The sequence below is a fragment of the Thamnophis elegans genome, chromosome 9 (genome assembly GCF_009769535.1).
Source record: "Thamnophis elegans isolate rThaEle1 chromosome 9, rThaEle1.pri, whole genome shotgun sequence".
NCBI classification, from domain to species: domain Eukaryota; kingdom Metazoa; phylum Chordata; class Lepidosauria; order Squamata; family Colubridae; genus Thamnophis; species Thamnophis elegans.
In genome coordinates this window covers 31,376,745-31,392,221 of record NC_045549.1, presented here as the reverse complement: position 1 = coordinate 31,392,221, position 15,477 = coordinate 31,376,745, and the positions used below count along the sequence as shown (strand labels likewise).

Genomic DNA, 15,477 nt, shown 5'->3' with positions numbered 1-15,477 from the left:
AGAAATTGATTTGTTTCGAGCTTCAGTTCCCCTTAATGCTAGCCAGCTCTCCAATGCAACATATATTCCAACTTTTATCTGCTAAACTTCACAGGAATAAAAATGATAAATTTAAACAACAATAATAAAAACAGGTAAACAAAAAAAAAAACCCTTAATAAAAACTGCTTGATTGGGCAGTTGCTACACAACTATTCTCTTCAGACAAAGAGTTTGAAATTCACAAATCTTTTATAGTGAAGTTTCTATAACCATTGATTAATAAAAGGCTTACTAATTAATTTCATCATAATGGAAGCAAAATCAATGGACTATGCAGTAACATGAGACTCTAGGTTTCTAGCTTTACATTCACTGAACTTTCATTTCTAATTTGTATGTTTACTGTATATAGTACTGTATACCTGAATGCAAACACCCCAACACACACACACATTAGAAGAATCATTAAAATAGGGCTTGGAGTGACTACATGGTGCCTAAAATTAGTATGAGTATGGTCATTTTTTTTTTTTTTATCATTGCAACAAGTTGCTTCCTGGGAAGCTTCTTTATTTAAAAGAAGATCTTACCTGGTAGGAATGTTATTACTGAATCATCTGTGTTTGGTCTCTCCTCATAGTCCATCATAACCTGGGCAGAGCCTTGGCGAGTGTAACAGCGGACAGTAGACTTATGATTAACATCTCCACTTCGTGAGATTACAGCTTCCACCTGACCATCTTTTTCATTCACAATGTAGAGCGGTTCCTTAAATTGGACTTTGGGTACTGCAAAAGAAATATGAATTATTCTATTTACATTCCATTGTCATGTCCACCTCATTTGAGTTCATTCTGTACTAATGTGTACATAATCAGCAGAACTGTCAAATTTATAATCAGGGCTGCTCAATTAAGAACTTGTTATATCAAAACAATTGGGGTTACTTGTAAAGGTGACTCAATTACCTGAATATATACTGCTCTATATCCTGTACAAGGTACCCCTTTTATTTTAATTTGTCAGCCAAGATTAAATTCTTTTTTTATATAGTTGATTACCACATCAATAAATTAGTTACATTTACACACTATGATAAATACCATTTATAGATTACGATTTATGAATTAACAGGTAAAAACACCCACTGCATAATATGTATGAATCAGTTGTATAAATAATTTAAACAAAAGCCATAAAAATTCGGAGAGTTCTTCAATTCCAACAGTTCATTTAGTGATTGTTTAGGGACTAGAATGGCACTGAAAAAGTGACTTTTGACTGTTTTTCACACTTATGACCATTACAGCATTCCATTGTCAAATGATTAAAATTCTTTCATTAAAAATGCCTTCAAAATTATTTAAAATGAAAGAAAATAATGACAAAATGATTCCACTAATTAACATAATAAAAAAAGAAAAGCCAAAATCCGGACCTATAAGATTTGCATTAGGCATTCTATCGTTTTCTGGAAGTAAAGTGTAGTTTAGGATAGTTCAACAGATTTATAATGAACTCTAGTATAGTCTGTATCCTAATACTATCTTGGTAGCTAGGTAGGTAACCAGCAGGGGTGGGTTCCTGCCAGTTTTAACCTCTTCTATAGAAGGTTCCACAAATCTACAGTGCTGTTTAGAACCAGTTCCAGCTCCCTCCCCCCGCCCATCCGCCCATCATCAAGATGAATAGTGAGAGGAGGAATTCTGGGAGTTGAAGTCCACAAGTCTTAAAGCTGTCAAGTTTGAACACCCCTGAATTTTTTTTTCTAAAGGGTTAGTGGTGCAAGGGTCTTGTAACTTGACAGCTTTAAGACTTGCAGACTTCAATGCCAGACTTTCCGAGCCAACATTTTGGTTGCTAAGCAAGAGCATTGTTAAGTGAGTTTCACCACATTTTACAAGTTGGCCATGCCCACCCAGTCACATGGCTGGCAAGCCACTCCCACCCGGTCACATGGCCGGCAAGCCACTCCCACAAAGCAGGCCACACCTACAGAAGAGGTTCTAAAAAAATTGAAATCCACCACTGGTAACCAGGTAGGAAGGAAGGAAGGAAGTATTTGTTTAAAATTCAGGATTCCTAATTATAATTTCCATTTTTAAAAAAATACAGGTTCTATTTTCAAAATTCAGTTTCAGCACTCTCTTGTATGCACCTATGCCTGTTGTCTTCTAGTTCTACTAGAAAAATATTTTGTCTCGATTTATAGAAAACAATTTGCAATTCTTACAATCAGTGATGGTATCATTTATAATGATAGTAGCTTTGCTTGGCTTTCCAAGCACTGCATTCACTGGCATCTGGAGAATGAGTTCAAACTTTTCTGGGCCTTCAAGAACAGGTTGTCCTAGATCATCCAAAATAGTAGCACGAAAAGTCTGCATGTTTACACCAGGAGCAAAATCCATGTTTTGGCTTATGCCAACATAATCAACTCCAGCTACAAGAAGAGAAGAGTTAAAATGTTATTATGTGTGCAATAATATTCATATGATTCAAATGGCAGTTTATATATATTTTTAAATGCCTTTTTCATGTATCTTGGACGTCTAAACATAGGACAATTAAACTTTCTATTCCTTTTAGAGAACTGTTCCAGAGAGATCAATTAAAAGGCTACAAACTCAAAATCTGAGTTTTATTAACTTGGACAAATTAAAGCACTTTTTTGTCACAGGAAAACCATCACTGGCCTTATCTTGTTTTCATTTCTACTGTGAGATTATTTCAAGAAATTTCTAAACTTAACCGAAACACATAAAAATTGGAATGAGCAACGCCCAGGGAATTAAATTTTATTTCAAAGTTTGAAATGCATTTTTTTCTTTAAGACTAGTGCTGCAGCATATAATTTAATTAGATAATCCAAGAATGTGACTGTGTCAACAAAATAAGAGAGAATCATTCTACTGAGCATTATTCAAACAATTCCATGGAATGAATTACAAAATATTGGAACAATGAATTCATTAAATATTGGGGCTGCTGGAATGTTGCTTACCATATATGGTACTTTTCTATGCACCTGTTTAGTTTATGAACAATATATAACTCTTATATATGAAGCCCTAAATGTTATCATCATAGGACAAAATATTTGGTGAGAGATTATTGAGCAGATATATTAGTAAAACAGATGAAACAATTCACCTTCTGCAGACACTGGTTCAGTTTTCCTGGAACGCACCGTGACAGTGGCCGATTTAGACAAGTCCGTTCCAGTTCTCCAAACACGAACTTCTACATAACCAGCACTCTCAGCAACATAATAGTCAGTGTCACCAAAATAGAAAGCAGGTTCTAGGACATGAAACAAAGATAGAAAAGAAAATAGTAATCTTTTTTTTAAAAAATGGATGATCAGACTTCTTGCATTTAGTCATCTGGGCAATTAAGAAAAAGGAAAACAAGGAAAAATAATTTTGGAGATGTGAAAATGTTAACAGTTGTCAGCTGACATAAAATAGGGGATCTGTCAATATTTTTGGTTTTATCTTTAATTTCCCCAATATTTCTTAGATCATCATGCAGTCAGAGAAAATCGTGAAGAACATGCTTTAACACATGTAACCTTCATGTTCTTATAGAATTAATAGACTACTTTTGCTTATATGGACTATAATCCTGAAAATCTGATTGTACTTTCCTCTTCCTTATTCCCATGTGAATTAGGGACAACTATCTGGCAAAGGATGGAAGGAATTGCCTTGAAGAATAAGAACTGTTATCAAGGCAATGATAGATAATCTCCAATAAATTATGTGAAGAAATGACTCAGGCAAACCCTAATTCACATGAAGATAAATTGAGGGTGTGGAAAGCACATTCAGACTTGCAAGATTTTGTTACAATGCAGGTAGATCTTGCTTATAGACTGTCTTATTTAGCAACAATTGAAACCTACCTAAAAAAATAAAAAACCCTAGCTTTGCAACCAATCCTTGTATCTCTATCTGCAGCATCCCACAGTTATGTTATTGCTATTCATGCTTCCTAACTGGCTTCCTAAAGCAGATTTAATGCTGAACACAGAAGTAGAACCACAAATTGTTAAATGAGATGATGTCTCACTTAACAACAGAATGAGAAGTTATGTTGTAAGGCCTTCGTGGCCATATTATTTTTCCACTTAGCAACCATAGCACTTAGTGACAGAGCTGCCTGTCCCATTTGCGATTGCTAAACAAGGTCTGTCAGTAAAAAATAGTACTGACCTTTATAGCTTCTTAGTCTTGTCTACCTTGCAGGGTTAAACCTACGGTTAGGATAACAGACTGAGACATTTATGCAAATTTTATATATGTCCCAGACTTAATATTTTCCTAGTCATCTTTTTGTTAATGGTTCTCTCCAGTGGTGGGTTCTGGCTGGTGCGGACCGATGTGGCCGTACCGGTAGTAGCCGGGAGCAGCTGCAACTGTACTGGTACGGTGGCTCGTTTGGCCCACCCACCCATCCGCATTCCATACCTGTTTTTAAAGCAACTGGCTAACTGCGCACGCACACATAGTGTGCGGTGCCTGCGCAACCTCCAACAAGCAGCTGGGACTCACAGGGGCAATGGTGTGCGCGTGCGTGTGTGCACAAACAGGATGCCCAGCCCATGTGCAGCGTACCGGTAGCGACGTGGAGAGGAACCCACCATTGGTTCTCTCCTCTCTCCTTCAAACTATGCTCCTTAATCTGAACAGATATTTATATTACATATATTTTCATATGCATAGTTCTCTGCAATTAAGATCAATTTTCAAAATGTATAATGTAAATATGTGGGGTATAGATCAGACTTTGAATTCATTCTCAGAGTATTTTACCAATGGCAACCTAACCCCATTTTCTATAGTAGTCTTATCGTGAAAATGCATCTAAAACTTTAACCTGTGAAATTGAAAAGTACAGTGCACTGTGGATAGCAAAGATCTCTTTTGTAGATTGGATATTGATAACAACTACACAAAAGAAAGCCAATGGCAAACACAATTTATATATGATAATACCCTTACATTTTATTGTAAAGGATAAAATGAGAGGAAGAACATGTACATCTATCTCCAGCTTTGTAAAAGTGTGTAATTATGCCTTCTAAAAATGCAGAAATATGGATCAGTGCCTATTTCATGAATTGTTAATAAAACATATAGGCAATAGCTTAGAAACAACCCAGGTGTTGCTCAAAGGTAGAATATATATAAACCCACATTTCTTCATATTAGTAATCTGTTTGTACAATCTACGTTAACTCATGAGCCTTAATCACAAAGGGAAGCTAAGGAAGGCTTTTTGAATAGCATATAATTTAAATCATATAACGTAATTGCAAATTAAAGACAAAGCAAAACATTAACCGTTTACTGTATCTTAAATTATGGTTCCTGTGACCATTGATGTTTACGATTTTCATTCACCCCTCCCAAAGTCTGGGAGGGCTGTAATCTCAACATCTAATTGTGCATTAAAACCTTTTATTTCCTTATCTATTAGCCATTTCATGAGGAAATAATACTTTTATTATGAAAAATACTACTCTCCTCACTTTTGTACAGCAATAAAATGTTCTGTGTAAACTACTCATTTAAAAGCTATTTCTGGTTTCTCAAAGGGGCCCTCAGAGTATTTGCTCAGGCTGGCTATTCCCCAGTGGTCCCTCCACAATTGAGAAACATGTGTGCCAGTGCTGAAACCTGTTCTACCTGCTCTGCCATTTGAACATTCCTACAGAAAACCATGGTAAGATTTCCACTTCCTTGTAAAATCACAAGTTGTTTGCATCTCCATCTTCAAAGCTCATTATGGTATAACTGGATCCTTTGTTGAGTTACACATGATCAGGCAGCGTGTTTCTGCCTAACAGGAAAATAATACAGAACCCACAGCTTCCTAGAGTATGATCAAGGGCCAGTAACAAAACCCATATTGTTCACCCTTAGGTGGAATATGAAGATCAAAGGACTAGATTTTTTTGGTCTTGAGTACTTGATTATGCAGCTTTTTCTTTAATAGGAAACATGAGCAGTTTGCTGGTCTTATAGGTCACCATCTGCCATGATACCGTACAGAACAAACAAACCACTGATTTACCTTCTAAAATTCTTAAAACGAAACCTTCCTATCAGTTCTATATGCATTATTTAATATGAAAGACATACAATTTTCACAGTGCAAAACTACGGTATTTGTAACATATGTTGTAGTGACATTGTATCAAACAGAATCAAAATCTGATTCTTTTACCAGATTACAAAATAGATGTTGGATTAAACAAACAGAAGCTTTAATCCCGAGCCCCCCAGATCACTACCCTCTATGTGTCAGAAATCAGAAATTATACTCTTAACATTATGGCTGGAAATCCTGAAAACAACAGTCTCATTGGAAAATACCAGGTGGGGGATTAGGTGATCTTTACTACCTCCTATACTTTGGTTTTATTTTTTAAGGTTTTTAAGGACAGTGCATGGCAGGGGTGAAATCCAGCAGGTTCTGGGGAACGGTAGCAGAAACTGAGTAGGGTGGGAATAGAGATTTTGCAGTATCCTTCCCCTGCCATGCCCACCAAGCTGCACCCACCAAGCCACACCACACCCACAGAACCGGTAGTAAAAAAAAATTGAATTTCACCACTAGACTGCATGGGTACTGTTGTCAATTTTCAAACAATTCTACATATTCATTTCTTGATGTTCACTAACAGAATTCATTTCTTCATAAAATGGCAGCCAATTAGTCCAAGAAAGTCAGGCTCTCCCAACACTTCTAAATAAGGAATGTTCAGTTATTGTAGTAGCCTACAAGGTGCCCAAAGCAATGTCTTTCAAATTTTTTACAAAAGATGTAGGATTTAAATAACTGTCCCCTTTGTTATATCATCTGGCTCATTCATCCCCACTTTGATTCTCTCAGTTGTCTTAACTTCAGTTTCCATTACTTCCAATCAGCATGACTAATATCTGACTGAAGATTATGGAATTGAAACTCAACACATTTCAAAGACATCAGGTTGGAAAAGGTTTCTTAATCATATGAAACCTCATTTTCAAATGTCTTCTTCTCTAGGGTTTTGCAGCAATTTAGAAATTTATTTGACTTGGGAAGGTGAGTTAACTTATTTGTGCTTCTGGCCAATTTATTACTGTGAAAAGACACACTGATGTTTCCCTTTCTACTGCGGTAATTTACCAGAATTGTTGACAAGCCATTTTCTCACTGGCAGAAATGCTTTCCTTACACTAGTTATTGGACTCAAGACAACACTTGTCCCTCTCCATATAATGCTCCAGTATCCTAGTCCTGATGCATAACTGTTGGCATAGTTTGCAGTTGTCGCTTCCCCCTTCTCCCATTGCATCTAATAGCAGCATGCAATACATTTGAAAGAAATGCTAACATGCTATTATTTCACTTATTGCAAGTTGTAGCAAGTTGCGAAAGGGTTTTACATTTAACAAATTGATATCTTTGTTTTCAGATGCCCCCTTTATTGAAATAGATTGTTTGAAGATTAGACAAATTCATGCAATATGCACTTAAAGCATTAAAGTGGAACAATGTATTCTATCATCCTTTTCTATGACAGAAGGTATCTTTGCTGATTCAGGCCCTGTAGTAGCATAGGAGATGGTACCCTAACGTCTTGTACTAATGTGTAAAAATCTCTTCTTTACTTGTTCTCAGGGATGTCTGCTGCAACATCATACTGGCAATAAAGAAGTAGAAATAGATTAGGAAAAGAACTGAGCTATGTTTAAGAAAAGTTCCAAATTGACTAAATAAATTTTCTCCCTTAAAAAATGTGATAGGAAGCCATCTGAATTTTGTTCCACTCATAGGTGCTTGCAACTTTTTCCCAAGAAGCTTGAGAAGTGTTGCCTGTCCATCTACCCAACCCCAAATCAAATTTCCCTTCCAAATGGCCATGTAAAGACACATACTGTACAGACTCCCTGTGGAATAGCCAACATTCTTAACACGTGCTCAGCTGCAAATATGGTGAAGCCTGGCAGGAGTGTGTCATTTACTGTACAGAATGAAATGAAGCACTCCAAAGCTTCTCTTCTGTCTTTCTTTGGGTTGCAGAAATGAGACTGTTCTTTCCGACATGAGTAAATGAAGTCTAGCTGCAATACCACCATATTCACAAGCATCCCTCTGTGTCCATTTAGCTGGATCTTAACCAGTGGTGGGATTTACTTCCCTTCCCTACCGGTTTGCAAATGTGAGTGCATGCGCAGAAGGTTGTGCATTACGTTGGGGTGGGTAGGTGGAGCCTCCTGCAGCCACCACTACTGGTTCGCCCAAATCATAGAGGACCGACTGAATAACACCTCTGATCTTAACATATATATTTAGCTGCGATTTAATCATTACTGTAACTGGTCTTGTAGATCTTTCACAAATTCAGTATTGCAGACTAATTCTACTCACGATCCTGACTGGCTCAAAGTTGACTCAGCCTTCCATCCTTCTGAGGTTGGTAAAATGAGGACCCAATTTGTTGGGGGCAATATGCTGACTTTACAAATCACTTACAGAGGATTGTAAAGCACTATGAAGCGGTATATAAGTCTATAATAGTGCCATAATAGAGGTGGTTTTTTTTAAAAAAAAATTCTCTTCCACTGGCCTGACTTAAGAATTCCAACTCCAAAAATGCTGAAGGTTATAATGTTCTCAAATTGAGCTTCACTTCTGCTAATTAAATGGATTCAGTCTATAATTTTCTTAGCTATTATGTAGAAGACTGCTGCCTTTTTCTAGAATGTTTTTAACTTCTCAGTTTACTGTGCCTTATGGTATCCCCCAATCGTCTTCCACTGAAATACCAACCAGACCTAACTCTGCTTAATGTCTGAAACCAAACAAGAGCAGAAAGATCTGCTACTTGCTAAGGCATTTCCAGGTAACCTCCCCCCTCCCCAAATATTTAAGTAGGTAGCAGCTTAGGAAATGTACTCCTAAAACACAATGTTCTACATTTTTATGAGAAGCTTCTCTTTGAATGTTACAACTGATCGTCTGAACTACTTTACTGAAGAACGAAATACAGTTCTGTGAGCACCGAGACAGGCAGGTTTCCTGACGCCAAATCAAGTTGAGATAAGAAGGACACTGGAAACTCTGATTGTTGGGCCCATTAATGCCATTAGTTTTGAGACAAGTACACAGCATGGAAGACGGTTCATCTTTTGTTGCCAAATGGAGAAGATTTTTCTCCCTCCAGGAAGTATTCTCCTCTTCTGGCCTTTAAAATCTGGGAAAGAAAATAGCTCTCTGATTTTTACAATTGCTTAATTCTCTCTTTATCCTCCTTTCTTATTGGCAAGAACAGCACAAAGTAAGAGGGATGCCATGCAAGTGAAAAGTGCAATGCACTTTATACTGGCTCTGTTTAATAAAGAAGCATAACCAACTCCACTCTCTTGAGGTCTCTTTTTTCCAGTCTTTACCATCTTCCACTGAAGAAACCCTCTAACTTTCCCTCTAACTCCCAACTTCTGACAGGAATTATTGCATTTCTAGAAAGAATGGAGCCAGCATATCATAAACATGTAAAAGCAATTAAAGCTTTCTCATGTATTGTTAGGTCAGACAGCCTCATCATATTTATTACTGAACAAGTCAAATTTACATTTTCAGGAGAGTTGCTGAGTATCTGAAGTGAATAGATGCAATTATATACAGCTGTGGGCAGAGTCAGATGCTGGTAATAGGCCAGTGATAGATATTGTATATAAAACATGCTGTCATTCTTTGAGAAAAATGAGGTGAGGAAATGAAGAAGAAGGATACTGCTATTATTGATGCAGCTGCTGCTACTATACTACTACTATACTACTATGATTATGCAGTGAAATTTGTTTTCCACTGCATAATCATAAGCCAGGGGTCCCCAACCACACAGGTCTGTGGACTGGCACCGAGCCAGGGCATGCCACAAACCAGGCCTCACAAACAAGTGAAGCCCCATCAATGGGATGCAGGTAGCCTGTGAAAACACATCCTGTCCATGGAAAAATCTCTCTCCATGGAACCGGTCGCTGGTGCCCAAAAAGTTGGGGGCTGTTGATGTAAGCAATGCATTTTCTAAAAAATTAAAATATCACATCTGTATTGCTTTTGGATTTATATAGCAAATGCATACATTAAAAGGAATAAATTAGAAATAGAATTTGTAGAACAAAGCAATTGAAGTAGGTTTTATTTTCAAGTATAGGTGCTTAGCACTAATATAGATGCAGATCAGTTCTGAGCAGACAGCTATATGATTGTAGTGAGAGTCAGTTGTTGTCCCCCCCCCCTTTAATGAAGACTGAAGTTTTACTTCAAAGATATTTAAATATAACAAGCCTCTGAGAATCTAATATAGCATCTCTGCCAGTAGCACAAACAACTTTGGCTGACAAACATCTCCTCTAAAAATCTGCTTTGAAGAATTTGGGAACCAAATCAAATTTTAGTCACAAAGTTGAAGAGAACTGTATTGTTGCATGAATCAAATATTCTTGTGCAACAGTGTGTGTTTCCCTTAGTCCAGATTGAACTCATTTTGCTTTTAAGTAATAATTTGAGAGTTAGTTCTGTCTCAAATGTTCAACTTTCCAAGAAACATATTTTTTTTCAATTTAAACTAAAAGGTGAAACAATGGATAAAAAATATTAGACCTCAACAGAAACTAAATATCCAAATAAAATAAAAATAACCCATCACATCTAAAAGTGCAACAAAATGTCCAGATAGAACACATAATATATACAAGTTAAGCTATAACTTATGATTGAAAACATGATTCTGTAATCTAAGGTACATATGTAGGGATAAATGATAGATAGACAAGAGAGAAAAGATTGAGTTAGAGGGAGAGATAGAGAGAGATGATAAGAGATAGAGAAGATAGAGATAGAGAGATAATAACTGTGTAGATAAATACAAGAAGTAACTAATGGGATCAAGACCTGAACAGCCAGTTATATGATTGAAGTGAAAGTCAGTTGTTGTTAATCGCCCTTTAAATTTAATGGAGGGAAAACGAGGGAGTAAGTATTCAGGGACCAAAACTTAAACAAATGCATTGAATATTATAAACTTTGAAAAGATGTCTATCATTATTCTTTCTACTCACGATCATTTGTATCAGCTAAAATGATGACATTAGTACTGGAAAATTCAGCTCCAATTTTTCCACCCAATGGCATACTTAAAGTGACATTAAAAAGTTCATCTTCCTCATAAAGTGAATCATCAATAATTATGACCCGGCATATTTTCTCCTTCTCATCCTTATGAAAGCGAATTAAACTGGTATGGTCATCAGGACGAGATATGTAGTCAGAATATGACAAGACTGTAGAAGGAATTGTCCCAGTGGCGGTCCCTTAAAGAAAAAGAAAATAAATGACAGTGAATATGTATTGCATTTACAATATTTTTTTTTGTATGTATAATACACATTTAAAAGGTTGCGGTGGCTCACTGGCTAAAACACTAAGCTTGTCGAACAGAAGGTCAGCAGTTCAGCAGTTCAAATCCCTAGTGCTGCGTAACGGAATGAGCTCCTGTTACTTGTCCCAGCTTCTAGCAGTTCGAAAGCATGTAAAAATGCAAGTAGAAAAATAGGAACCACCTTTGGTGGGAAGGTAACAGCATTCTGTGCGCTTTTGGTGTTTAGTCATGACGGCCATGTGACTACGGAGACATCTTTGGACAATGCTGGCTCTTTGGCTTTGAAACGGAGATGAGCACCACCGCCTAGAGCCGGGAACGACTAGCACATATGTGCGAGGGGAACCTTTACATTTATAGTACACATATATTTCCAATATTTGCATTTGTAATTTTGTTATATTTATAGTCATATAACTACAGCATGGAGCATACAATGTTCAAGTGTTTATGGGTCTATTAGTAGTTTTACATCAAGCAAATACAGAATTAAAACCAGTATCATAACAATTAACATCTCTGTGCCACTTAATGAGTATAAGTCAATTTTCTTTCTCCCCAAATGTTTTCCTGAAAACAATATGTCTTCAGATACCAAACAGGGAGGGTTAGGATACTCCCGATATCAGGAGGCAAGCTGCTTTAAAGAGGGATCTATCCATGTTATCTCTGTGTGCATGTGTAATATATAGATTACAGATAGCATAAAGCAGCATCTGGAATAACTTTTTTTCCAGTTTCCAAACTGATAACAATAGCGTGATGCTCAAAGTCCAATTTCTGAAGTCCACCTTTTCCGAATTCTCTCCAGGTTATTAGAAGAAAAGTAGACATTCTAAGGCCTGTTGGGTGATTGTTTCACATATATTTCTTATCTAAACAGAAGAACATAACAACCATGGTTGGCCAAAAAAATAAATAAATCAGTGAGATTGGCAACTTTCAAATTTCTGTCAGAAATTGGAATTCCTTATGGCAAGTTGACAGTGAGCACTAGAAACCTTCATCCCTCCCCTTTCCTTCCTTCCCAGCAGTAGGTAAGCAGTGGCTTCTTAGTGGAGGAGACAGTAAAGGATTGTGTGAATGGCCAGGAAATTGTCAAGCAATACCAAAAATGAGGAGCTTAGTAGTAGTATCAAAGCAGCCACAACTTGGCCAAATTTCATTTCCTGAGGAGTAATGGATCCTGTAATTTAGCCCATTTGAGGTACTTTGGTTCAAAGGTTGTCACCCTATGATGTGCTATTTCCCAGTTGAAGGTAATGGCAAGAGTTTTATCTGTACCTATATGATATTAACACATACATTTACACATACCACTTACTTAAAAACACTGGAAATGCAGTAAAATGTAATAAAGTCCATCATTAAAAAATAATAATTGTAACTGCATAAAATATTAATAGCTTCTTAAAATGATTTCTTTCTCCTTGTCATTGCTTATAATGTGACGTAATATCTTAAGATTAATAGAAACAATAGCAAATGTGCAGATGTAATTAAAGTTTATCTCACAATTAATTGGGTAATTAAGTAATGTTTATGCACTCTATCATTAAGACAATATATTCACTAATATATTTGTATATATTAAAATGCCATCATATACTGTATATACTCAAGTATAAGCCTAGTTTTTCAGCCCACTTTTTGGGCTGAAAAAAGCCACCTCGGCTTATACTCGAGTCAGTGAAAAATTTGCCCGAAATGGAGGAGAAAAAGGGGCGGGGCCATGCCGCTGGGTGACGCTCGTGAATGGCCCAGCGCCCCTGTGAGTTTCCCCTCCCTCTGTGTCAGTTTGCCGTGCAGCGTGCACCGCACCATCCCCCCTCCTCATGTTCTAATGTGATGCAGGGCTATCTTACGATTCCCCTTCCTCCCCCTCCTGCCGCTCTGCAACGATGTCCCACCTCCTCCTTGTTATGGCAAGCAGCCACATAGCGATGTCCCACCTCCTCTGGTACAGTGATCCAATGATAGGAATCACTGTGCCGTGTGTCATAGGAGGCGGGACATCATCATCACAGCGGGACATCAGCATCATGAGGTGAGTGAAGTATTTCATTGAATACACCGGTATTGTGTGATAATAATTTGTTATGCAGAGCAAATTTTTACAATGGCTACTGTATATTTAATGGGCACAGGCAGGCTGTATATGTTATTCAATGGGCAATGGCATTATTGGTATATATTTTTATTTTTGAAATTTATCGGTAGCTGCTGCATTTCCCACCCTAGGCTTATACTCGAGTCAATAACTTTTCCAGTTTTTTTGTGGTAAAATTAGGTGCCTCGGCTTATATTCGGGTCGGCCTATACTCGAGTATATACGGTAAATACATCGCATAAGTAACAATTTCTCCTTTATCAGCCATTTCCTTATTACAAATAGTGGATCTGCCCTTACATGTAAAGTATTAGAGGTATTTCACTTTTTCTTCCCCATTTCATATGAGGAACAATTATAATTAGGAAGTTTTCACTAAATTATATTCATGTTTAAATATGTGATATGTGGGAAAGACCTTGGGACACTTAATTAGGAGATGTTGCTAATGGAGCTATCAGATAAGAGACAGTCTAGTCCTCTCCTGGGTAATGAGTGGAACAAGACACTTAGGAAAGACCCTCCCTAGTTTCCCAGTATGTACAGGAGGTGGGAAGGGAGGAATGTATTTTCAGACTTGCAAGATTCTGTCACTATGGCCTTACAATAAAATAGAATTAGCTCACATGATTGTGATTACTATCTAATTTACCCTATGAGGCTAACAAAAAAATTACATATTATATTTTATTAACAACTTATTTTATCAGGACCATTTTCCATACACAGGCTTTATTTATGACTTTTGAAAAGGCATTTATTTAAAATATTTCTCTATTACAGCATTTGTGGATCAATTCCACTAAATAAGATATTTGTTAAGAGAATCTTTAAACAGTAACATCTGTTTGATATTTCATGCATGTGAAAAATCCCATCTTAAGCTTCTATAACCTTAATTTGGCATTTAATGGACATTTGTCTCTAGTGACAGCCCTTTTTACTATAAGTCCATTGAATCAAGTTTTTATTCTGGGTATATGTCATAGGCTGTATAAAGGATTCCTGTAAGACATGAATGCAAAACTCAAGTGAACAAACAATATTGTCAATCTAATCTATTTATACTAGATAGAATTGAAACTAACTAGAATGAGCATTTCAAGTTCAGATGTAATAACATACTGCAGCTACATTAAGAGTAAAAGCAGAATATTTCAATCTAATTTTCTTGTAATGTGAGGTTCAACATTTGCTGTAGTTATTTCATGAGAAGTCTGATTGTTTCTTAATTAGCACAAGAGATTTGACATATCAATCAATGGAATAGTTTATACGTATTCCCTTAGTTGTGCAAGACATTTCTTTCAAGAAGTAACATCACCATTTATACATGCACATAAAACTGTGATGCACAGATGAATATTCAGATGTGTACTATTTATCAATAGAAGACTTTTTGTTAACTTTTCCCTTTCATTTAGAAAACGATTCTTTCAAACTAAGTCCGTATATTAACTTGTAAAAGTTTACAAGTATATTAACTTAAAAAATATAATACAATTTATTCCCCACCAAATTCTATGTTTGGTCCAGGTGGTCTGGACAGTTCTACTAGTTTGGACTTTTAAGCCCCATATTTAATGTTCCACATATTAAGTATTCTTTTTATCTAAATGTAGACTATAAATAATTGTTCTAAACCAAGCTTCACTATACTCTAAATGGTTGGAAGAAGAGGAAATCATTCAGGATTGTTCAGGCATCTGAACAATCAAAGTAGCTAACACAAACCAGTGATTTATTTACTTGTGAGAATTAATCTAATATGACCTATACAATGCATTATTGGTGCAAGAAAGCAATAATGTCCTTCAAAAATGGCTTTTAATTTAAAGAAAAGAAAAGAAAAGTTCACAATAAGCACATTGTAATTGCTAAGCCCTTATTTTTTCCCTCTAATTAATTGAAAAAGCAGATATTGCTAGCTCAATTATGCCTACTC

The 15,477-nt window shown here is 36.4% G+C and overlaps 1 protein-coding gene across 1 annotated transcript in view; it reads right to left on the bottom strand.

The window, feature by feature from the left end:
* The window catches only part of FREM3 (FRAS1 related extracellular matrix 3), a 64,035-nt gene that overhangs the window by 19,681 nt on the left and 28,877 nt on the right, over window positions 1–15,477 (bottom strand). Inside the window, exons 6-9 of the mRNA XM_032223612.1 lie at window positions 11,103–11,354; window positions 3,136–3,285; window positions 2,216–2,425; window positions 573–770 (exon numbers count right to left, since the gene is read on the bottom strand). Of these exons, the coding sequence (XP_032079503.1) occupies window positions 573–770; window positions 2,216–2,425; window positions 3,136–3,285; window positions 11,103–11,354 (810 nt within the window). The remainder of the gene's footprint in view (window positions 1–572; window positions 771–2,215; window positions 2,426–3,135; window positions 3,286–11,102; window positions 11,355–15,477) is intronic.